General features: G+C 41.4%; 2 protein-coding genes across 6 annotated transcripts in view; one reads left to right on the forward strand and one right to left on the reverse strand.

The window, feature by feature from the left end:
- Nucleotides 1-13,543, reverse strand: part of RPRD1B (regulation of nuclear pre-mRNA domain containing 1B) — a 57,089-nt gene extending 43,546 nt beyond the window's left edge. For 2 of the 3 annotated variants that reach the window (XM_037732656.1, XM_017512191.2), the window contains exons 1-2: nt 12,915-13,543; nt 7,072-7,201 (exon numbers count right to left, since the gene is read on the reverse strand). In XM_037732656.1, coding sequence (XP_037588584.1) covers nt 7,072-7,201; nt 12,915-13,065 — 281 coding nt within the window. In that variant the 5' untranslated portion in view covers nt 13,066-13,543. The remainder of the gene's footprint in view (nt 1-7,071; nt 7,202-12,914) is intronic. The other variant, XM_017512207.2, reaches the window with a different exon arrangement.
- TTI1 (TELO2 interacting protein 1) overlaps nt 13,543-24,740 on the forward strand; it is a 51,278-nt gene continuing 40,080 nt past the window's right edge. For 2 of the 3 annotated variants that reach the window (XM_017512172.2, XM_017512179.2), the window contains exon 1: nt 13,543-13,604. The gene's annotated coding sequence lies outside the window, so the exon portion shown is untranslated. Of the gene's footprint in view, nt 13,605-21,537; nt 21,561-24,740 lie in introns of those variants that run through there. The other variant, XM_037732645.1, reaches the window with a different exon arrangement.

Consider the following 24,740-nt stretch of genomic DNA (forward strand, 5'->3'; position numbering starts at 1 on the left):
GGCGTTAGCCACCATGCCTGGCCAGAACTCTTAAAGACAGAAAAATGATTTTTAAAAACCAGATGTTTAAAACAGGAGATAAATTCACTGCAACTCATCAATTCTAATACAACACCTATACATGTATAACACAATCATATACACATATATGTCAAGACTCATTTCAGTTCTAACTACTTCATAATTATTTTAATTCTGGGCTAAGTCCATAGTCCATGTTCACACAAAGGTGTGTGATAATCTTAGAACACACTTGAGAATAATGCAGTCCTTCATAATTTACATCAAAGGATAGAAATTAGAAGTTAGAAAATGTCTTCCCCAACATGTTAACTCCTGAAGCAGGATATGAGAGGACTATAGCACTCGCTGAGAACCAACTGCCTACAATAAAATGTCAGACAGCAAGTAGAGGAGCAGGGGAAGACTTTCTGAAAGAAGTGAATTCAGTCACCACCCACCGTATTACTGTGAATTATTCTGTTTTGTGAGACGGTTTAAATGGCAACAATCTTATACTGAATGACTTTAAACAAGAAGGGATACCTTGACACCTCAGTATCTAAGTTAAATGGCTTTTAGTAGGAACTTCAAGAAGAAACCATACCAAATTCAACTGAGATGGGAAGTCTATTCACACCCAACCGTGACAACACTTTGGTAAACTCAAGGCGAGCTGAGGTTTCAGTCTAGCTCCATCAGCAAGTCTTACTTACGAATTACTAGTTGTAAATTTCACTGACTAAAGGACTCAATCAGGGTACATAAAAATGAACTCTTTTTTTGTTAAACTTTTTTAAAGTCAGAAGTGAGGGTTAGGGAAAAAGGAGGGAAAACATTTCCACTGCTAAGTTTGTAATGGTTAAAAATATGACCCAATTACTTGGTATCTGTGATAAAACACTTTTACTCCACCTTCGAAGTATATCCAAAAACCAGTTACTTCTCACCTTTTCCTCTGCTATCAGTCTGGCCCAAGGCACTATCATCTCTCACCTGGATGACTAAAGTAGCCTCATTACTGGTCTCCCCGCTTCCACGCTTGTCTTCCTATAACCTCTCGAGTTTTCAAAGCGTAATTTTAGCTGCTGTGCTAAGGCAGACCACGTCACTCCTTTGTTCAAAACTGCCAACATTTCTTCCCAGTATCCCTCAGAATAAAATTCCTTATAAAGACTTTAAGGCCTTTCCCAAGCTGGCCGGTGATTTCCCTGGCCTCATCTCCTACCCACTCTTCCCCACCCCTGTCCTCCAACCTCCTGCCACAACAGCTACCCAGGCACTGCCTCAGAGCCTTAGCACTTGAAAAGTTTGCTTTGCCTGGAGCCCCGTTTCCTCATGTGGCCACACAGCTCCATCCCTCTCCTCCTCCAGGTGCAAGTTTATTCACACCACCTTCAATGTGTCATTCCCTAATCTTCACATTGAAAATGATACTCCCTACCCCTACTTAATTTTCCCCCATACAACTTATCTTCTGGTACACTGTATATTCACTAGTTTACTTTTGGTTTACGTGCTTTCCATGTGAATGTAATTTCCACAGGGGGGAAGATTTGTCTTTTTCTCCCATTGCTATGTGCCCTTGAACAAGCACAATAAGTATCTGTCAAACTATAATCTTTTTCAAAAAAAAGTATATGGGTTTCAGTAAGCTATATAGTTACTTAACTTTCAACAATCATCTTACTGTATCAAGGTCATGAAGTCAGAAATCAACTAAGCACACCCCAGCTCCATCAGTGAAGGTTTATGGACTACAAAGAAAAATAAGGGCTGGGTCCTGACCTCTAGGGCTCACTCACAACCCCTCAGACCTCTTTAGCCTCCTTTCCCTAACCTACCTGGAACTTTGCATTCCAGCAACACCCACCCATATGTATTTTCTACTCAGAATTTGCTCTCTCATGTGCATGTGCCTTTGTTCATGCCATCTCTTCTCCTTCAAACGGAGCTGCCAAAATCAAACAAGGCAAAGAGAAGGAACTCTTGAGTAATTCAGGTAGCTAAAGTAAATGGGGGAATGTGCCAAACCTGCAGAATAATCTAGAAGGATAGGGTGGAAATCAATTACAGAGGGCCCTGAATGTCATATTAAAGCATGTGACTTGCAGGCAATGGGAGGTCCCTGATGTGATCAAATGTATGGCTTAGAAAAATAAAGTCATTATAATGAATATAACCAAATTGCAACTCATCAGAACTTAACTAATTGTCTGGTACTTTTAACATAAAATCTGTTCACTGCAGATTCTCTGTTTTCTTAAAAGGAGGAGAAACCAATTTCATGAAAACAAATTCTTACCAAGATTTAGTTAAAAAGTGGGCGGGTATCAGAACACACCCAACATCGACCATTCCTGGGGATATCTGGGACTCCTTTAAGGCTAGGACTGGTTTTGTGTACAGTTTCAGGCACAGTGGAAAATGATGCTCAAATCTGTTATAACCGCAAAATATTTTCAAAAGGGTTTTACTATTACTAAACGGTACTGTGTTTCCTTGATCAATGTGGTAAATCAAGGTTTTGCTAAGTAAGTTTCAAAGTTTATAGATAGAATAATATTCAAGAAATCTTTGTACTGATTAGATTTCGAAGAAAATAACTCCAGTGAAATGGAAGTCACTTTAGCACCTGGAATCAGACACAACTAACGCAATAAAGCCGTTTTATAACAGAGCAATATTTTCAGGTTGTACTGACTCCAATCTAAACTGAGCAATCTTTAAGTGGGAAAAAAAGACTAAAAAAATCTTTGCCACCAATCTATGACTAAAGTGGAATATGGCAAATAATTACATACACAACTTAATACTATGTTGAACACTTAGGATTTTAACTGATTAATTACAAATTCTATCGCTTCCTTTTTCAAAACAGATAGCAAAACTGACCTTTAAGGGTAAAAAATGTGTCTGATACACACAAACAGAACTGCTGCTTGAAGTGTCAGCTGGACACCTGAAGCCCTGCTAAGCCAGCCTTGGGGGCCTTTTCTTCCTCCACAGTTCTGTGGCACTTTTTTGGTACAACCACAATAATTTGTACACCTCTGTCTTATCCCATGCATAGCAGGTCTATGGTAGACCTACTAAGAGCAGGAATTCTACCTATTCCCTACGCTTCCAACAGTACCTCATGCAAAGCTGGTTCACAAAAGAGTTAACGTAGAAGGCCAGACTGCTACCCTTAGGAAGGTACTTGGCTGGTGTCTGGGAACTTGGGATTTCAGAGTGACCCTACTATTTCCTAATTGATAAGGGTGGTTTACTGTGCCTAAATTGTTTGTGCAAGCAATACAGTTCTTAATGAACACCTGCTTTATTTCTGGGAGCCTAGAATTTTGGCAGAGGGTACCTACATGACCTATCTAATAAAAACTCTGGGCATGAAGTCTTTAATGAGCTTTCCTGATAGATTATACTTCATACACGTCACAACTCAATGCTGGAGGGATTAAGTGTGTGTGTGTGTGTGTGTGTGATTGCACGGGGAGAGGACTCAGAAGCTTACACCTAGAGTGCTTCCGTCTGCAACAGGCACTGCATGCACACCACCCGCTACTGATGTTGCTTTGGGCGCTTTAGCTGTAATGAATCACTGCCATGAGTATAACTACATGATGAGTCCTGTGAGTCCTTCTAGGGAATCACCAAACCTGGGAGTGGTCTTGGGGCCCACAACACAACAATAAATAAGTATCATGTGGGTAACTCCCAAATTTATGTCTGCAGAAATTAATTCTCTACTGAGCTTCAGACTATTTGATCCACCTGGCTATCTGGCATTACTCCTTGGAATATCTACTAGACATCTCACTCTTGACCTGGCCAAAACAAAACTTGTGATTTCCTCCATGAAATCTTTACTTCAGTAAAGGGTACCATCAGTCATTCACTTATGTCAAAAACCTAGAAATCATCTTTGATTTCTCTTTTCACTTACTACCAGCTCCCACACAATGCCTATAAATCTTATCAGTTTTACATTACAGGGGGCATCCTCCCACAAAGGAAGCATTCAATAACGGAAGCTATTAGTATCTTCTCACTGCTTCTGAGTCCTAGCCAATGTCACCTCTAGCCTGTACCACAGCAATATCCTCCAAACTCGGGTCCCTGCCCCTCCCTTGGCCTTTACAATCCATCCTTCTACACTAAGCCATTTTTAAAGACGGATTTTTAAAAAATTATGTTGGAACCTATCATTCACCTGGTTAAAACTCTTCAATGACATCCCATCAGAAAAAAATCCTAACTCCCAAGTCCTACAGGGTGTACGTGACTGGTGCGTGTCTACCTCTCGGACCTCATCTGGATGCCACTCTTCCCTTTTCACACTATGTTCTAACCACACCAGCCTTCATTCTGTTTCTCTTAGCAGGCCAAGACTATTTCCGCCTTAAGTTTTTCTTAATAGCTGCTCCTGCTTCGCACGATTACCTCAAATGTCATTTCCTTAGAGGCCTTCCTTAACCACGCTGCCTGGGAGAGATCCTACTCTAGACCACCACCGCATTTCACTATGCCCGTATTATCCCACTCTGAAAGCATCTTGCTCATTGAACTGTCTTTGCTGCCTTGTTCACTGTCACTCTCTCAGTGTCTGGATCTGTACTGGGCACATAGAAGGCTCTCCAATACATGTTGAATGAAAAATGACATGCACAGCTGTCTCCTCACTGGGAAGAAAACAAGGCGCTTGTGTGAAAAACAAGTTTGCAGTCTGGTTAATTAAATTGCTATTCAAATCAAATCTACCCAATTAACTTGGCAGCTTTCTCTGACTTGAGAGGTTTTTTTTTATTGTTTGTTTGTTTTGGGGGTGGAGGTAGGGTTTTATCATAAAGATATCCCTCATCAATTTAGTTAGTAGTAATGGGTCAGCTTTGTTCATCAACTGGCCACAGAAAAAGCACATAGAAAGTATATGCTAATTAGGCTACTCCTACTGTGGACAAGCTGCTTCACAGTTGAAGCAGAACTGTTGAACTTTCTGTCCTAATAATGGGGTATAAGAAAGGAGCTTGGAAACATGGGTATCCTGAATATAATACCCAAGCAGAACCTTAAAAGAACCAGAAGAATGAAAACAGAAAGGAATTTGGGCTATCGTTTTTATATTGAGAAAGATCAGGTTTATCTTCCCCGCACTGCCACTAAATCTGCCAAGACACCTAAAACCTAGCTAGTTTTTAAGGTGTTCCCAAGTAAAATCGAATTTTTAACCCTGGAATCACCCACTCCCTTTTCCACCCCTATTTACTTTTTATGTCAGGACAGCTAAAGATTACACATTTTTTGTTTGCAATTTAGAGACAGGGTCTTGCTCTGTTGCCAGACTTGGAGTGCAGTGGTATGATTATAGCTCACTACAGCTTTGAATCCCTGGGCTCAAGCAATCCTCCTGCCTCAGCCTCCCAAGTACCTAGGACTACAGGTGCACACCAAAATGCCTACTTTTTAAAAATTTTTTGGTAGACGCAGGGACTATGTTGCCCAGGCTGAAATTTTTAAATAAAATTGTGATGTTTACTACCCCTACAAGAAATCATTCCAGCCAACTCCCTAGACCAAATCTCTTCCATAATGAGTTAACATTAATTAATTCATTTAACAAATATTTACCGAACCCCTACTCTGTGTCAGCGCAGACCATAATGTTGCCCAGCTCCTAGGACACCACAGGGAGCCTCTATAAATGGTATTCTTTCAAGCTATATAACTCAGCAGCTCTGTGCCAGACACTTTGCTAGGTGCCTGGAATATAGGAAATGATCCAATGAGCAAATAACGTGGAGCAAGCATTGTACTACACACTTTTAAATATACTATCCTTACCCTCCCAACAACTCTTATAAGTGGTGTCCTCCTCCTTCAGCCAGTTAGGAAATTTGGGCTCAAAAAGTTAATTAACACATCCAAGGTCACTCAGATAGTGTCTGAGGCAGAGCTACCATCAATTTCTAAGAAACTGTGAACTAAATCTCATGAAAACAAGAAAATACGTCTCCTGTTTCAAACAGCTACTCTAGTAGTCTGTTCTAAGCTTACTCTGTTATGAAGATTGAGTATTTTTTTCAAGCTAATAACACATTTTGCTACTTCAATGTCCATGTTGTTCAAAGGTGAGCCACTTATGTAGCTGACCAACAAAACCCATCTTTTTCATCTCTAGAAAGCTAGGTGTCATTTCTTTCTCTTGGACTTCTAATTTCATTCCTTCAAACTTTTCAAATCCTGCAAGGAAAGCAGGACTTCATTTCTCATTTAAGGCCTTTCACTATATTTTTGACCTAATAACAATTTCTGCTTAATCCACTAGTCTCCCATTCATGTTTCCCAATTCCTTTTGCAAATATCTGTTTCTATGTTTTCTTATAGACAAAATATTCTAATGAGCAATCATTTTTCTTTGCTTTTCCTGAGCACCTCATCTGAGCCTACAGAAAGCTTTTGTTTCCACATGAAGTAATTTATAAAACTTGTAATCCAATGTATGCTTTCTATATTATATGTGTGCCACTCCTCTCTGCCACAAAACACAATAGGATCAAGCTTAATACAACATAGCCAGAGCAAACACTGACTTTCCACACTAATAATTACTATTATTGCAGTTACAGTAATGACTACTATTTTTAGTAAACTAGACATCTAGAAATCCAGGAGGAAGTACAAAGGCAGGCATTTGGCAATTAGTTTCTTGCTATTAAGGTTATGTTACTAAAAGGTTCCCTTACTAGTGGCTTTGTTTTTTGACCATAAGCTAATATGACAACTCAACCAAACCAAGGGAAGTATCATAACCAAGAAATAAATTCAAAAAATAAAAATGAATATATCTAGAGGAAAAGATACGCTAGGCTGAATCTCTTAAATGTATCAGAATGTTTACATGTCTCAATAGCTCTCGAGGGCTCAACAAAACATAAAACCACAATTTGGCCTCCACAGCTCTTTGTAAAGTAGGAAGGTATCAATTTACAAAGGCTATCACAGCAAAGGAAAGAGCTAAAAGGTGGAAAAGGTAATGAACTTTAAAACAAAACCAAAAAACAGACAACATACCTGGCAACATGAGAAAAAGCATCCACAAGGACAGATTCAAATTCTCTAGTGAACTCAGGTCCTTTCCTTTTACTGTTTTGGATGACATCATTCGCTAAATACAGAAAAGTAAGCTTTCTATTTGATTTGGCTGAAAAAAAGAAAAGAAAATAATTTAACTTACACAAAAGAAATTCTCAATTCACAATTCTTTTTCCTTGGTCTACTCCTTAAAAATAAATAAATAAATAAATAAACAAGAAGTAAAGTATTATCTACAAGTAGATATGTTTAAAATCTAAGAAATAGGTTTGGGAATACCATTTTGGAAAAAAAAAGAAAAGAAAAAGAATGGGCCATCATCATTTCTGTGCTGTTTTAACCAGGGTAATTGATAGTAAAAATGAAGATAATCCAGAGAAAATTCCTAAAGGCTAAGCAGTCAATATTAATGTTAAAACTGCTATTGCAAAAAATGAGCAATTTTTCTAAATCACTTTTAGTTAACAAATATTCCAGAAAGACTGAGTTGGCCGGGCACAGTGGCTCACACCTGTAATCCCGGTACTTTGGGAGGCCAAGGTCAGTGGATCATTTGAAGTCAGGAGTTTGAGACCAGTCTGGCCAACATGGTGATATCCTGCCTCCAGTAAAAAAAAAAAAATTAGCCAGGCGTGGTGGTGGGCACCTGTAGTCCCAGCTACTCGGGAAGCTGAGGCAGGAGAATCGCTTGAACCCGGGAGGTAGAGGTTGCAGTGAGCCGAGATCTCACCACTGTACTCCAGCCTCAGTGACAGAGCGAGGCTGTGTCAAAAAAAAAAAAAAAAAAAAGACTGAGTTAGGTTTCAATTCAAAATAGTTTCTTGTAATTTTGCTCCTCAACTGAGAATTTATCTGATACTCCAATAACCTTAATCAATAATACAGAAGAATCTCTAGGTGTACCAATAGATATTATCTCAAATGCAAGTATACATTAACCCTACATTATTGAAAATTTTCACATGTGTGAAATTTGGATATGCAAAATTAGGGCTTTTACAAAACCCATAACTCTCTCTCATTTATATGAAATGTGGTTATTCCAAATTACTCTATATGGTATCACATATTAAACCATAAAAACCTCATGCAGTATGTCTGAGTTACAGTTGCTTTGGGGAACATTACCGAATTTCCTGGCTTCTATGCACATAATTTCTCAACTATAAAGTTACATCACTACCACTTTTGGTACCAGTTTTCTCTTAAAATAAATAAATTGGAACATAATTGGATGTTTCAAAACCAAAGTTTTCTCCAATGCTGAAGTACCTGAAAACCACAAGCTCTATGTCAACCTCTATACACCTGAGTAACTAGTCCTTGCTCCATCTCTCTCTGAAACCACTTCTGTTTCTTTTCAAAGGCACAAAGCATGTATAGGTCTGACATAGCAGGCATAAGATCTGACATTTTAAAATGTAGCTACAGGAGGCTGGGTACAGTGGCCTTGGGAGGCCAAGGTTGGTGGTTCAACACCAGCCTGGCCAACACAGTGAAACCTCATCTCTACTAAAAATACAAAAATTAGCAGGGCATGGTGGCAGGTGCCTGTAATCCCAGCTACTCAGGAGGCTGAGGCAGGAGGATTGCCTAAACCCGGGAGGCGGAGGTTGTGGTGAGCCGAGATCATGCCACTACACTCCAGCCTGGGCAACAGAGTGAGAATCCATCTCAAAAAAAAAAAAAAAAAAAAAGTAGCTATAAGAGAATAACCAAAGTCAAAAACAAGATTTTAAAAGCACATTATAGTTTAAACTGATGTCTTAAACACTCATAAAATTAAATATGGATACCCTGAATTGTCTTAACCTTCTGGTAATAACCTAGTTTAGATGGCCAACTGATAAGAATACTGGGAACCTGGAGCCTTCTTCAACTTTTCTAATTGTTTAAGCAGAAAAAAAGTGTCAAGAGTTACAATACCTACTGTTGCTACAAAGGTATGATACAGCAAAAGGCACTTTTTTTTTTAAAGCAAACCTTGCTCTGCAAAGTTGATGTAAGTGAAACTACCACATAATGCCACACAATTTAGCAGATTCAAAAGTAAAACAGAACTTCAACAAGGCAAATTTGATTAAGTGGACCTTTAAAATTCCATACACTTTATATTAAAAAACCTAGAATCCATATTGTAAAATGTCAATTTGGACATTCAAGACCTGATACACTTTTCAGTATACAAACAAGGTAGCTAAGGGGCTTGAGAGCCAAGGCTTTCACTGTTTACAATGCCAATTACTTTTCATCACCCCAGAACTTAACAATAGGGATTTATTTAGGATAAACTGTAGCCCTCCACACCCAACATCCTCAACAGTCAACATAAGCACCTTGTGCCAAGGTAATGTGACAAAACTAAAGCTCTTGAGCACACACTGTCATAATACACACAACATGCACACCCCGCCATTCCAATCCTGGGGGACCACTCACTTGTTCAGATGTCTTTCCTATCTGACAGAAATAGGTCCTTTCACCCACTATGCCCAACTGGTCAAACTGGTGGTTGAGTAAAATTTAAACTACTGGTTAATCAAAGCTTTTTACTTGTTTGGCCACTTTTGACATCCAGAGAAAGTCTTAAAGTAACTCTGGGATAAAAGCCTGTTTACCTACATTCAGGCCAAGATACAAAACACCATTAAAAATACTCATTTAGGAGCATTTTCCACCAAACTATTCCATAATGGAGGGGAGACATGCTACTTAGAACAGAGCTCAAATGGGATAAATTAAGAATTATTCCTAGAAAATGGAAAGATAACATATCAGGAATAGAAGTATTTAAGCAAGAAGAAAAAGTTAATTTTTGTAAATCTCAAATATTTTGAAGACAACTCAGAGACAGTCTGTGAACATCTCAGCTAGGAAATAAGACTTCACCCTAGACAGAACCTAAAGGGCTCATCCGTCTGAACATTAGGGCACAGAATCCTTTTCCTTTAGCATGGGGACATTTTCAGTTCATGAAGGAAGCCTGGATATTAGGAAGCTAGATCTTGATGCTTGGAAGAGCATCTTTTTTTTTTTTTTCTCTGCACTGTTCAGTAAGGTAATCACAAGCCACTTGTGGGTATTGGAACACCTGAACTGTAGCTGGTAAAAACTGGAAACTAAATTTTAAATTGTATCCACTTAAAACTTTAGTTCCTCAGTTACACATTTTAAGTGCTCCATAGCCACCTATGCCAAGTGGCTACCTTGCTGGATGGCACAGATATAAAACATTGCTATTATCACAGAAAATTGTATTAGCGCTGTTTAGATCCTTTGCGCTGCTATCACAGAAAGTTGTATTGAATAGTGCTGTGTGGATCCTTTACTCAACCATGAAAATTGTATCAAAGACCATGATTTAATTCTGATTTTTAAACTATATAACAGGCACCATGCTATATCCTGTGATGTTACAAAGAAACACGAAGGTCTAGTCCCTCCCTCAAAAAATAATCTAATGACAAAGATGTAATCCGTTCAAATGAACAGCCAGTAGGAACAAATTAAATGCTAAACTGGTATAATGGGGTGGGAGGCACTGATTAATTCCAATACATGAAAGCATTACAGTTTGGTTGGAGTCAGATGACCACCTTCACTTATTAAATGCACTGAGTACTAGAAAAAGCACACATTTGGCATCAGGCAGCCCTGGGTTCATGTCCTGGCTGCATGTCTCTGGACAAGGCACTTAATCTCTCTATACCTTTATCGTCTCATCTATAAAATGGGGATAATAATGCTGGCCTACTTGCAACATAAAGCTCTATCATATGAGATTAGGGATAATGAAGCTTCATAAACAAATGTACTCTCTAATTTGCTTTTTTTCAATAACTCAACTAGGGTGAGGTGAGGACTCAAGAAAGCTTCACACAAGAAGTGACACTTCGGATGGACTTTAACTGCCTTGGAGGTCCCACCCAATAGGATTCTGTACAGTGGCAATTCACATTTCAGCAGACTTTACAAATAATTTCTGAATGGCACAGTGGGGTACAAGAAGAAGTGCCCATAAACTCCAGGCTCTACCTCTCCCCAGAGCTGCCCAAAGGGCTGAAGGGATCCCTATCTCAGTACAGTATGTGATATTTGGGGGTCCCTGCTAAAGGGCTAGAACTGGGTATCCCGAAAAAAAATCATGGATTTTGGTCTTTGCCAGCCTGATGTAGTCTGAGCCTCAACAGTTCAAAAGCCTTGAAAATACCACTTTAACCACTTCAGTTTCCTGGCCTGTAGAGCAGGACATCTGTGATGTCTCCACCTCACAGATAATAGAGAACACTTGTAAAGCCACTTCCTCTGCCATAAAGGCCTACCATATATAGGGTGTCTGGAGTAGTCTTCTATTATGAAACTCATCAGTACATCAGGGAGTGTAGGTGCTCATCTTTCCCCACCAGACTGTAAGCAACTTGAAGGCAAAGACAATGCCTCACAGTGAGTAATCAACAGTCTCATCTCACCATGATATGTTGAATGCCTACACTGTGCCTGACACCATGCTAAATGCTCATTTGGATTATCCTGTTTACTTCTCACCACAAGATGAGTCTCAGTTTTTCCCTCTTCTGCAAAGTTCCTAGAGCTCTGAGAATTTTTTAAATGACAATACATGTAAAGCTATCAGTACTGCACTTCGCATGTCATAAAAACACAGTAAAGGCCGGGCGCGGTGGCTCACACCTGTAATCCCAGCACTTTGGGAGGCCGAGGCGGGTGGATCACGAGGTCAAGAGATCGAGACCATCCTGGTCAACATGGTGAAACCCCGTCTCTACTAAAACTACAAAAAATCAGCTGGGCATAGTGGCGCGTGCCTGTAATCCCAGCTACTCAGGAGGCTGAGGCAGGAGAATTGCCTGAATCCAGGAGGCGGAGGTTGCGGTGAGCCGAGATGGCGCCATTGCACTCCAGCCTGGGTTAACAAGAGTGAAACTCCAACTCAAAAAAAAAAAAAAACAGTAAATATCAGTTATTCCTTCTATAGATAACGAAATGAAAGGACAGGTTAAGTTGCTGGGTCAGTAAGTGGCAAAGTCAGGCTTAAATTCCAGGTAGTTGGCAAAGGCAACATGCTAGTAAGTGTCCAACCCAGTGCCTGGCACATAACACACTGAGTTCAATGAATGTCTGTCAGAACCTGAGCAGGGCCTGAAATCAATGACAGTTGCATGAGAGACAGGAGAAGGAAGGTCTGGTGGGGTGGCCCCTTAACCTAAGATGGGAGAAACTACCTACTTCAGAGGGCTGTTGTGAGAACTGAGTGCAAGGATATATACAAAGGTCTTTGTATAGTGACTGGTACAGAGTAAAAGGCTTTGTAAGGGTCAGCTATCCGTATCTCCCTCTTACAGATGAGAAAACAGATATAGGGAGATGAAAAAACTCTCCCAGTATTATTCAGCTGGCAAATCGCTGAGCCAGGACTCGATCTAAGGAGTCTGACTCCGGAGTCCACTGGCTTCTACTCCAAATACCCAGCACGGGTCCCGACATGCTAGGACCCCGTACGGCGCTAAATGAAGCCGAGATAATAACAGCCACAAATGTCAGGGGGAAACTGAAGGGAAAACGGCTTGATCCACTGGAAGTCTGGACACCTGAACCCCTGTCCGTGGCACCTCAGGCAAGTAGCTTAAACCTTCCCGGGCCTCAGTTTCCTTCTTCGAGAAATGGGGCTAACCTTGTCTCCCATCGAAGAAGCTCGATCAGGCCTGGAAAGCTAGGCTCAATGAAGAGCCTTAGAGAGGCCTAAAGAGTGCGTGGGCGAGAGGACAGCCCCGGGACGGTCCAGGGGGTGGGGAGTTAGTGTTTACCTTTACGGAGCTCGCGGTGCCACACGGAGACGATGGGTCCCGCGTGCTTGCGGTGGTGGATGAGCCACAGGGACAGGGTCTGCACGCTCTGCTGAGAGTTGCTCAGCTCCGAGAGCTTCTTCTCCAGCGCCGACTCAGAGAAGGAGGACATAGTGGCGGCAGTGAGGCCCGACAGGGAGCGGCCTGGGCCGCCCAGAGCGGCGGGAAGAGCGACGGCACGAGGCCGGGGCCTCACCTGACAAGCAGCGGGACTTTTCACCGACTGACAGACTGCCAGCGGTGCAAGGAGGGGGAGGGGATGGGTCTCCGCAGTAACAGCCGCCCGCGCCGCCGCCACAAGATGGCCACCCGACCTCTCACCCCGCCCCGAGAGCGGGGTCAAAGAGCAGGGCCGAAGCAGCTGGGCACCGAGAGGCGTCGGAGATCTAGAAAACTGTGCCTTTGGAGGCGGCGGCCTCTCTGAGCCTCGCACAGAAAACTTCGAACAAGATACAGCGAGGGAAGGAGCGTAGTTCCCCCTGCCCCCGGAAGACGCTTTCACCGCTTGAACCCGCACGCCGGCGCAGAGGATGTCCCCAGAACCCTTTCTCCCGCTCCCTCGGAACCTTTCTGGCGCGGTACGGCGCGCTACTTAGAGCGTCACTTCCGGCGGGGCAGAGGAGGCGGGAGAGGGAAAGGCTGGAAGACGAGGTAAGGGAAGAATGGCGGGAACCAGAGGGAGCCCAGCAGCTGGAACCCCGTAGAGGGGTATCCTGATGGGACGCTGAGGCTGAGAGATCATGACCTGGGTATGGGAGGGGGGCTTCCTTTCTAATCTGGCGGGCCCCAGGCCTCACCTTTCCTCCATACGTGTTCGTCTCTCTGGCTGTCCCCCAAAACACTTATTTTTGGTTCTTCCAAGCCACCCACGTGTTCTTTTCACGCCTCCACGCCCTGGCGCTCGTTCTCTCTCCGAAAGTGACATCCCCTCTCTCACCTGGTGAGCTCCTACCAAGGCTCCAGGAGCACCCTTTAATGTCCAGTTCTGACCATTTAGTCTGTAACAGCGCCGTCGTGAAACACACATCTGGGCTCTCGGCTCTTAAGTGGTTGGTTTCTCACTCAGGGTATTATTACATGCTGCTTTTGCCTTCTGGGGGTCCCGTTGACTTTTTCCAACTTAAATGAGGTGTTAACTTTGGGGAAAAGGTGGAGGGAACTAACTTACCCTTCCCGATGTGTTTGTTGACCTCATGTGAAGATACGCTGTTTGAGGCCTGGCGCAGTGGCTCTTGTTTGTAATCCCAACCCTTTGGGAGGCCGAGGCGAGGGTATAGCTTGAGGCCTGGAGTTCAAGACCAGCCTGGGTACCATAGCGAAACAGCCAGGCATGGTGACACTCACCGGTAGTTCCAGCTATGCGAGAGGATCCCTTGAGCCTAGGAGATCAAGGTTACAGTGAGCTATGATCGTGCCACTGCACTCCAGCCTGGCTGAAGGAGCAAGACTCTCTTAAAACAAAACACTGTCTGAGACTCTAAACCTTGACCCTATTCTTTTTTAAGTTTTAAATCAAAGCAACAGAGAAATTTTGTCTTTCTTACTGCCACGGGGGTGATGGTAGGGAGTTAAGTTATAGACATAAGAGGATTTTAAAATTTTCTGATCGTGGTAGAACTTCCTAGTTGTGGGCAGACTCTAGTTTAAGAGACGTTCCAGTTGATGCCTGCTTTTGCTCTTATTGCACTGTATTGCAGTCATTTGCTTACATGCTTTTACCCCTCCTCCAGACTAGAATCATAATCATAGCTATCACCGTGAGAGGTTACTATGTGCCAGACACTATTTCCACACAGTAACTCATTTAATCCTCACAACAAAGCTATGAGGCATTATCTTATCCTCCTTTTGACAGCTTAGGAAACAGGCTCAGAGAGGTTAAGTGATCCACCCAAGATCACATTACTAAGATTTGAGGGAAGGGGCTGCAACTTAGTCATCATTTTAGCCCCAGTTCCTGATTTATCAAGTGAGTTAGTGTAAAAGAGTTGAATAACCTAAAATCATACAGTCAGGATCTAATCATAACTGAGGGCTTTTGTGTCCAAATCTAGATCATCTTTCCATGTTAAGTAACACTGTCATATGCGGAGCACTTTTATACCAAGTCACTGTGTATTAAGCACATTACCTGCATTCTTTTATTTAATTCTTACATCAGTCTTATGGGTTGAGATTGTCACAATCACTGTTTGATAGATGAGAAAACAAAACATGGTTATGTACCTTATGTACTTGGACATAGGAAATATCAGAGCCAGGAATCAAATCAGGGTGATCTTATACCTGATCCCAAATTCTTGACTCCTGAACCAATGGTTTATTCATTCAGCAAATAATTTTTCAGCACCTGTGTCCCAAGCACTCTTCTAAGCTAACAGACAAAATCCGTGTCCTCGGGAACTTACTTTCTACTGAGAAAGATAGAAAAACAAACATGCAAGTTTAGGATAAGTCAGAAAGTGGTGAGTAACTTCAGTAAAAATCAAGGAGGTAAGGAGGGAATGTATATGTGTAGGTGGGTAGTCTTTTACTTGTCAGAGAAGGCCTCATTGATAAGGTGACATTTGATCAGAGTCCCGAAAGAAATGAGAGAACAAGCCATATGCCATTGTTCCAGGAAGAGGGAAAACCAGGTTTATAGCATTGTTGGCATTTTGGAGGAACAGCAGAGAGGACAATAAAGCTGGAGTGATAGAACCAGTAGGGTGGCTGGAAATTAACTCAGAAAAGTAGAAAGGAACTGCATCACATGGGGACTTGTAGGCAACAGTATAGACTGTAGATGTTACCCTGAATGAAATGAAGTCCATTGGGCAGTTTTGCACAAACAAGGAGTATCGTGGCTGTTAGGTAGAAAATAAGACAGTAAGGGTGCAAAAGTAGAAGCAGGAAGGACCAGTTTGGCAGCTGTTGTAGTAACCCAGGTGAAAGGATAACTCATACCAGGTTGTATCAGTGGAAGTGGCAAGAAATGGACAGTTCTGGGGATATTTTAGAGGAAGAGGTAGCAGGATTTGCTGATAGATTGGATATGGGGTTTGAAAGAAATACGAGAGTTCAGATAGCTCCAAGGGTTTTGGCCTAAGCAACTATAAGAATAAAGCTTCCATTTACTGAATTACAGAAAAGAGTGGGTTTGGGGAGTAAGAGCAAGCATTTGTATTTGGACATGTCCATTTGGAAATGCCTATCTGTGTATAGATGTCTAAGGGACAATTGGGTTTATGGGTTTGAGCTCAAGGAAGAGAGATCTGGGCTAGAGATAGAAATGTGAGAGTCATAACAGGGAATAAGGTGTAAAAAGAGACTGAGTCCTAGGATACTTCAACATATAGAGGTCTGAAAGATGAGGATGATATGATTATGTGATTTTTTCTTCTTAAGCTTCTTAATAGCTTGTTAATATTAACTACTCTAATTGATTTTCAAATATTGAGCCAGCCTTGCATCTCTGAAATATACCCCACTTTATCATGGGGGGTGTGTGTGTGTTTTACATACTGCTGAATTATATTTCCTAATATTTTATTTAGGATTTTTGCATATATACTCAAGAGGGAAATCGCTCTGTAGATTTTTTTAATTTTTGTATTGCCTTTGATTTGGTATCAGGATAATACTAGCTTCATAAAATGAATTGGAAAGTGTTTCTTCTTTTTCTAGAAGAGTTTGTGCAGAATTGGTATTAATTCTTCATTAAATGTTTGGTGGAATTCTCCAATGAAACCATCTTGGCCTGGAGATTTCCCCCTCACTTCCCCCTTCCCCTTCCCCTTCCCCTTTCCCTTCCCTTCCCTTTTCCTTCCCTTCCGTTCCACTTCCCTTCCCTTTTTCTTCCCTTCCCTTCCCTTTTCCTTCCCTTCCCTTCTGTTTTCCTTCCCTCCCTCCCCTTCCCCCTCCCCTCCCCTTGCTTTACCTTTTCCTTCCCTGGAATTTTTAAGTGACAAATTCAGTTTCTTTAAAAGTTATGAAGCTATTCAAATAATCCCTTTCATACTGTGGTTATGTTTTTTAAAGAATTACCTACTTCATCTAAGTTGTCAAATTTACATGTGTAAAGCTATTTGTGGTATTCCCTGTCTTTGTTTTGTGTTGCTTATAACAATACCTGAAACTGGGTAATTTATAAAGAAAATGGATGTATTTGTTACAGTTGTGGAGGCTGAGAAATCCAAGGTCAAGGAGCCACATTGAGTAAAAAACCTTCTTGCTGGTGGGGACTCTGCAGAATCCCAAAGCAGTGCAGGGTTTCACAGGGCCAAGGGGCCGAGTGTGCTAGTGCAGGTCTCTCTTCCTCTTATAAAGCCACCAGTTCCTATGATAACCCATCATTAATCCATTTATGAAGGCTCATAAAAACTCTACCTCCACTTCTCATTGGGAATTAAATTTTAGCATGAGTTTTGGAGGGAACGGATATTCAAACCATAGCATTTCTGTATTATCCTTTTGATGTCTGCAGGGTCTGTAGTAGTATCCCATTTCATTACTGATTTGGGTAATTTCCAATGTCAGTGTCTCTTCTCTCTCTCTTTCTTCCTCTCTCTGTCTTGCTCACTCACTCACGTGTCAGTCTTGCTAGAAGTTTATCAATTTTGTTGACTTCCTCAGAGAACTAGTTCTTTATTTCATTGAGTTTCTCTGTTTTCTGTTTTATCAATTTCTGCTCTTTATTATATTCTTCTTCTGCTTGCTTTATTTTGCTCTACTTTGTCTAAGTTCTTGTGGTAGGCGTTTACCTTTTTTATTTGAGACTTTTCCCTTTTTCTAGTACACCTGATGCTCAACTTACGACCACGATTGATTCTGACAGACCGGTCGTAACACGATTTGGTCGCAAGTAGAGTAGGCTGTATGCACGTGGAGATGGTAGTGCTGCCAGAAGCTGGTCTGCACTGTCGTACGCCCAGCTGGGCAACGTTTGCACTACCAGACGCGGAGCAGTTGTGGCTAGTGATTGTGGTCGTAAAGTCGAATGGTCGTTAAGTTGCATAGGTCGTAAGTCGATCAATACCTGGTATATGACTTAGTACTATTAATTTACATCTCAGCGTGGCTATAGCTGTATCCGCAGATTTTGGTGTGTTGTATTTTCATTTTCATTCATTTCCATGTTTTTTTTTTTTTTTTTTTTTTTTTTTTTTTTTTTTTTTTTTTTTTTTTTTTTTTTTTTTTTTTTTTTTTTTTTTTTTTTTTTTTTTTTTTNTTTCCCTTAAGGTTTCCTCTCTGTTTTGTGGATTATTTAGAAATGTGTTGTTTAGTTTTCAAGTATTTGGAGATTTTCCTGTTACCTCTTTGTTTGTGATTTCAAGAGCTTGATTTCATTGTGGCTGAGGAATATCACTCTGTAAGATTTCAATTATTTTAAATTCGTTGAGATTTGTTTTATGGCAGGATAATCTCTCTTAATATGTGTTCTGTGAGCACTTGAATGTTTACCAGACCTGGTAGCTCATGCCTGTAATCTTAACACTTTGGGAGGCCAAGGTGGGAGGATCACTTGAGCCTAGGAGTTCAAGACCAGCCTGGCAACATGGCAAAACTTGGTCTCTATAAAAATACAAAAATTAGCTGGACATAGTTACATGCGCCTGGAGTCCCAGCCACTCAAAAGACTGAGGTGGGAGGACTGCTTGAGCTCAGGAGGTTGAGGCTGCAGTGAGCCATCATCAAGCCACTGAACTCCAGCCTGAGCAGTAGAGTGAGACTCTGTCTAAAAGACAGATAACAACAACAAAAGAATGTATAGTCCGCTGTTGTAGGATGGAGTGTTTATAAATGTCGTAGATCCTGTTGGTTGATGGCGGTGTTTTTCTATGTCCTTGCTGATTTTTGGTCTGGTTGTTCTATCCATTGTTGAGAGAGGAATATTGAAGTCACCACCATCTATTCTCATGAATTTGTCTATTTCTCCTTTTAGTTTTATCCATTTTTGTTTCACACATTTTGCAGCATGTACGTTTTAAGATTGTGATGTGCTCTTAGTAGATTTACCTGTTATTCATTGTACTCTGTCTCTGGTATTTTTTTTTCTCTGAAGTCTGCTTTATCTGGTATTAATATAGCTGCTCTTCTCTTTGATGCATGTTTGCATAATGTATTTTTCCATCCTTTGATTTTCAACCTGCCTCTATCATTCTGCATAGTGAGTTTCTTATAGACAGCATGTAGTTAGATCGTGTTTTTAAATCCAGTTTGACAATCTCAGTCTTTTAATTCATGTATTTAGACCTTTTACACTTAAATATAGTTATAGTTGGCCCTCTGTATTCATGGGTTCTGTCTCTGTGGATTCAATCAACTGTGGATTGAAAATACAGTTGACCCTTGAACAACACAGGTTTGAACTGTGGCAATCTATTTATATGCAGACTTTCTTTCCCTTCGGCCAACCTGCCTCCTCCTCAGCCTACTCAACATAAAGACAAGGATGAAGGCCTGTATAATGATCTACTTCCACTTAATGAATAGTAATTGTGATTTTCTTTTTTTTTTTTTTTTTGAGAATGGGTCTCGCTCTGTCACCCAGGCTGGAATACAGTGGTGCAATCTTGTCTCACTGCAACCTCTGCCTCCGAGATTCAAGCGATTCTCCTGTCTCAGCTTCCCGAGTAGCTGGGATTACAGGCACCTGCCATCGTGCCTGGCTAATTTTTGTATTTTTGTAGAGGTGGTGTTTCACCACATTGTCCAGGCTGGTCTTGAACTCCTGATCTCAGGTGATCTGCCCACCTCAGCCTCCCAAAATGCTGGGATTACAGGCATGAGCCACTGTGCCCGGCCTGTGATTTTCTTAATAACGTTTTCTTTTCTCTAGCATGTTTTACTGTATAGCATACAAAATATATGTTAAACTGTTTATGTTATCAATAAGGCTTCCAGTCAACAGTAGGCTATCAGTAGTTGAGTTTTGGGGAGTCAAAATTTATACAGAGATTTTAGACTGCTCGAGGGAGTTGACTACTCCTAACCCCCACATTGTTCAAGGATCAACTGTATTTGAAAAAAATAAAAAGTTGGCCGGGCGCGGTGGCTCACGCCTGTAATCCCAGCACTTTGGGAGGCCAAGGCGGGTGGATCACGAGGTCAAGAGATCGAGACCATCCTGGTCAACATGGTGAAACCCCGTCTCTACTAAAAATACAAAAAAAAAATTAGCTGGGCATGGTGGCGCATGCCTGTAATCCCAGCTACTCAGGAGGCTGAGGCAGGAGAATTGCCTGAACCCAGGAGGCGGAGGTTGCGGTGAGCCGAAATTGCGCCATTGCACTCCAGCCTGGGTAACAAGAGCGAAACTCCGACTCAAAAAAAAAAAAGAAAAAGAAAAGAATAAAAAGTAAAAGATAATGATACAACAATAAAAATAATGCAGATTTTAAAACAATATAGTATAACAACTGTTTACATAACATTTACATTGTATTAGGTGTTGTAAGTAATCTAGAGTTGATTTAAAATGTATGGGAAGATACGCATGGGTTGTATGCAAACACTACGCTATTTTCTATAAGGGACTTGAACATCCGATTTTGGTATCCATGGGAGTCTTGGAACTAATCCCTGGTGAATACCGAGGGATAACTATGTTGATAAATTAGAGTTCAGTCTGGCACTTTGTTTCGTTCTGTTTATTCTCTTTTTCATTTTTCTGCTTTTTTTTTCTAGCCTTCCTGTGGGTTACTTGAATGTTTTTTAGAATTCCATGTGATTTATCGATGATGTCTTTGAGTGTATCTCTTTGTATGTAGCCCTTTGGTGATCCCTCTAGGTATTACATTGTGTGTACATAACTTCACCTAGCCAAGCACAGAAACTTTATTTCCTTTTATGTCTGTTTACTTTCCCCATTTATCATATAAATGTCTTTAAAACTTTCTCTGAATACATTTAGAACCATGTTAGGCAGCATTATAATTTTTGCTTCAACTGTCAGGCACACTTTTGAAAACTCAAGAGGATGAGGAAAGCCCATTGCATTTACACGTATTTTTATATACCACGTTATTTCTTCCCCCTTAATGTTCCAGGATTTCTTTTCTTATTATTTTCTTTATGTTTAGAGAACTTTCATTAGCCATTCTTTTACGGTAAGTCGGCTGGTGACAAATTCTCTTTGTTTTCCTTCTCAGAAGTCTTGATTTCTACTGCATTCCTGCTGAACGTTTTTTGCTGGGTACATGGTTCTGTGTGGACAGTTTGTTTCAGCACCTGAAAATTATTGTGTAACTTCTTTCTGGCCTACATGATTTCCGATGAGAAATGTATTGTCATTAGAATTGTATTTTTCCCTGCTGGGCATGGTGGCTCGCACCTATAATCCCAGCACTTTGGGAGGCTGAGGTGGTTGGATCACTTGAGGCCAGGAGTTTGAGACCAGCCTGGCCAACATGATGAAACCCTATCTCTACTAAAAATACAAAAATCAGCCAGGAGTGCTGGTGCCCACCTGTAATCCCAGGTCCTTGGGAGGCTGAGGCAGGAGATTTGCTTGAACCTTGGAGACAGAGGTTGCAGTGAGTGGATATGGCACCACTACACTCCATCCTGGGCGACAGAATGAGACTCTGTCTCAAAAAAAGAAAATGTTTCTTCCCTGTAGACAAGGTATAATTTATCTCTGGATGCTTTCAATAACTTTTGTTGTTTTCAGGAGTTATGATAAGCCTTGGGGTAAATTTCTTTGGGGTTCACTCAGCTTCTTGATATATAGATTTACATCTCTTGCCAACTTTGCGGCATTTTTCAGCCATTATTTCTTTGAGTATTTTTTCAGCCTGCCCTCTTAGTCCCACAGGTTCCCTGAGGCTCTGTTTATATATTTTTCAGTCTGTTTTTTCCTCTGTTGTTCAGATTGGGTAATTTCTGTTGTTCTGTCTTCCAGCGCACAGATTTTTTTTTCTTCCCTTCATTCTACTGTTGAGCCCATCCACTAAGCTTTTTCTTTGTTACCAAAAGTTTCAGTTCTATATTTGTTTCTTTATATCTTCTGTTTCTTTGTTGAGGCTTTCTGTTCATTTGTTTGAAGTATATTCATGATTGCTTATTGATACATTTTAATCATGCTGCTTTAATGTCTTCATTAAATAATTCTAATATCTTTGTCTCTGTCATATTGGTGTTGACATATGTCAATTGTCTTTTTTCTTTTTCTTTTTTTTTCTTTTTTTTGAGACAGAGTTTCCCTCTTGTTGCCCAGTCTGGAGTGCAATGGTGCAATCTCCACTCACTGCAACCTCCTCCTTCTGGGTTCAAGTGATTTTCCTGCCTCAGCCTCCTGAGTAGGTGGGATTACAGGCACCTGCCACCACACCTGGGTAATTTCTTTATTTTTAATAGAGCTGGGGACTTACCATGTTGGCCAGGCTGGTCTTGAACTCCTGACCTCAGGTGATCCACCCACCTCAGCCTCCCAAAGTGCTAGGATTACAGGTATGAGCCACCACACCCAGCTGATTGCCTTTTTTCATTCAGTCTGAGTTCTTCCTGGTTCCTGGTATGATGAGTGCTTTTTTTATTGAGATCTAGACATTTCTGTATAATGTTCTAAGACTCTCGATATTGTGTATAATGTTCTGAGACTTCTGTTTAGGCTGTTCAGCCTTCTGTTTAGGCTGGTTTTCTCTGACACCGTTCCTACTCTGGTTTAGGAGAAGGGGGTCTGTACCTCATCACTGCCAGCTGGAGGTAGAAGTCCAAGTTCCTCACTCAGCCTCTATTGACACCCAAGAAGGTCTCCCCACTGCTTCTGGGTGGAAGTGTCCTGCGGGGTGGAGGTGTACTGCTGGCTGGGTGTGGCAGTCTCAACTCCCCACTTGGTCTCCACTGACATTGGAATGGAGGCGACCTCATTACCACTGGACAGTGGCGAAAGTCCTGACTAGGTCTCCTCTGATGCTACCTCATTACTGCCAAATAGAAGTGGAAGTTTAGGCTCCCCATGTGGCCTCCACTGACACCAGGGCTGGTGGGGATGGGATTCCTGCTCCTACTTTGCCTTCTCTCATATCATCCCTGCAGGAGTGTAGAGGGTGCCTCATTACAGACTCATGAGAGTGGGAGTCTAGGTGCTCCAATTAGCCTTTGCCACCGTGGGTGGAGGCCGCCTTATTTTCTTTAATGTTTGGCTGGAATAGAGTATTTATTATCCAAAAGTTTTTGTCTTGCCTGACTGCCCTGTCCTACTCCTTTGGCTAGAGAGAGCAGGTTTTTGTTGGGTTTTTGTGTCTGTGCCCATTGGTGCTTCCAAGTTGCCAGCTTCTTCAGCTCCAAGGCTTGGGTCTATGAGGCAGAAAGAAAACCCAGGAAACTCAGCACCGTGTCACTCCCCAGGTCCTGGGGTCCCTAACCAGTCTGCTTTCTTCTTGTATTTGCTTTGTATATAATGTCCAGGGTTTTTAATTATACTTAATGAAAGGAATGGGGAAATGTCTGCCTACCCCATCTCCCCAGAAGCTTAAGTTTTCTATTTATATATGTGTGCGTGTGTGTGTGTGTGTGTGTGTGTGTGTGTGTGTGTGTGTGTGCGCAGAATGTTTGTTTATATTAACATTTATAAATAAGTGGAAACACAAATATACATCAGTTACCTGAAGAATTTACCCAGTTTCCAGTGCCAGGTCATAAATGGGGGAGGGGAGGAGCTGTTAGTCTATATATTCTGTACATACCCTCTTCTAAGTTAAGAATCCCTTTTTTAGAATGTACTGCCTACCAAAGAAGGTCCTGTCTAGTGGAGGAAACAGGCACATAATATTAGTGTGATACAAGGCACAGCTTCACATCTTTTCTATAAGGGATAGCTGTAAACTAAGCATTATGGGAGCCGAGAGTAATTTCTGGAAATATGTATGGGAAGTCTCCTTGATTCTTCTCCTCTGCATTCTATTCTATGTTCTTTGGTTCTGCAGTATACTTCCCTTATAGTGTTAGCCTCTCTGGTTAATGCTGTATTTCTGTTTGTCAAGAACTTAGCATAGTGTATGGCAAATAATATATGCTAAGGAAACATTTCTAGGTAGAGGGAAAGATAAGTAGGAATCAACAAAGCTTCAGAATATGGTGAAGGGTTAATGTTCATCCAGCTTCTTTTACTTATTTACTAAACAAACAGTGAGTGGGAATTGCTTGGCAGACACTATACCAGATGCTGGGGAAACCACAAGTAAAGCTGTAACACTATACTGTTCAGCTGCGGAGACAAATAAACTCATTATTTTAACCCAAGACCGTAGTCCCCTAGCGTACTCCGAACATTGCAACCAGATGGATTATTGAACAAGTACCTATTTCATCATACAACTTGTTCTTCAGAAGGGAAAGCATGTATAGAGAGAATACATGCAGTGCAGGATTCCCACACCTCACTGGTCATGGGACTGACCTTGCGAACTTTTAAAATTGTAGATTCCCAAGCATACCTGCCCGCCCCGCCACCACATTGATTCCGATTCAGTAGATCTGGTATGGACCCCAGGAATATGTACTTAAATTATGTCTTCTTGATTCTGATAAACAGCTAGGTTGAGAACCTCTGGTATAGTGGAAAGAGTACATACAGCCTTTGGAGTCAGGAGACTTGAGGTGAATTCCAAGTCTGATGCCTGCTTGCTGTGTGGACATCATGAGCCTCTCTGAGCCTTGTGCTGTTCAACTTATGGATGAGGAATACATTAAGTAACTAGCACATTGCCTGACGTGTGTTGGGGGTTTTTTCAACAACAAAAGAAAAATGTTTTCCTGCTGTTCAAGAACTTGTATTGGCAATTCTTTTTTTTTTTTTTTTTT

The sequence above is a fragment of the Cebus imitator genome, unplaced genomic scaffold (assembly GCF_001604975.1).
Source record: "Cebus imitator isolate Cc_AM_T3 unplaced genomic scaffold, Cebus_imitator-1.0 Scaffold18, whole genome shotgun sequence".
Classification (NCBI taxonomy): domain Eukaryota; kingdom Metazoa; phylum Chordata; class Mammalia; order Primates; family Cebidae; genus Cebus; species Cebus imitator.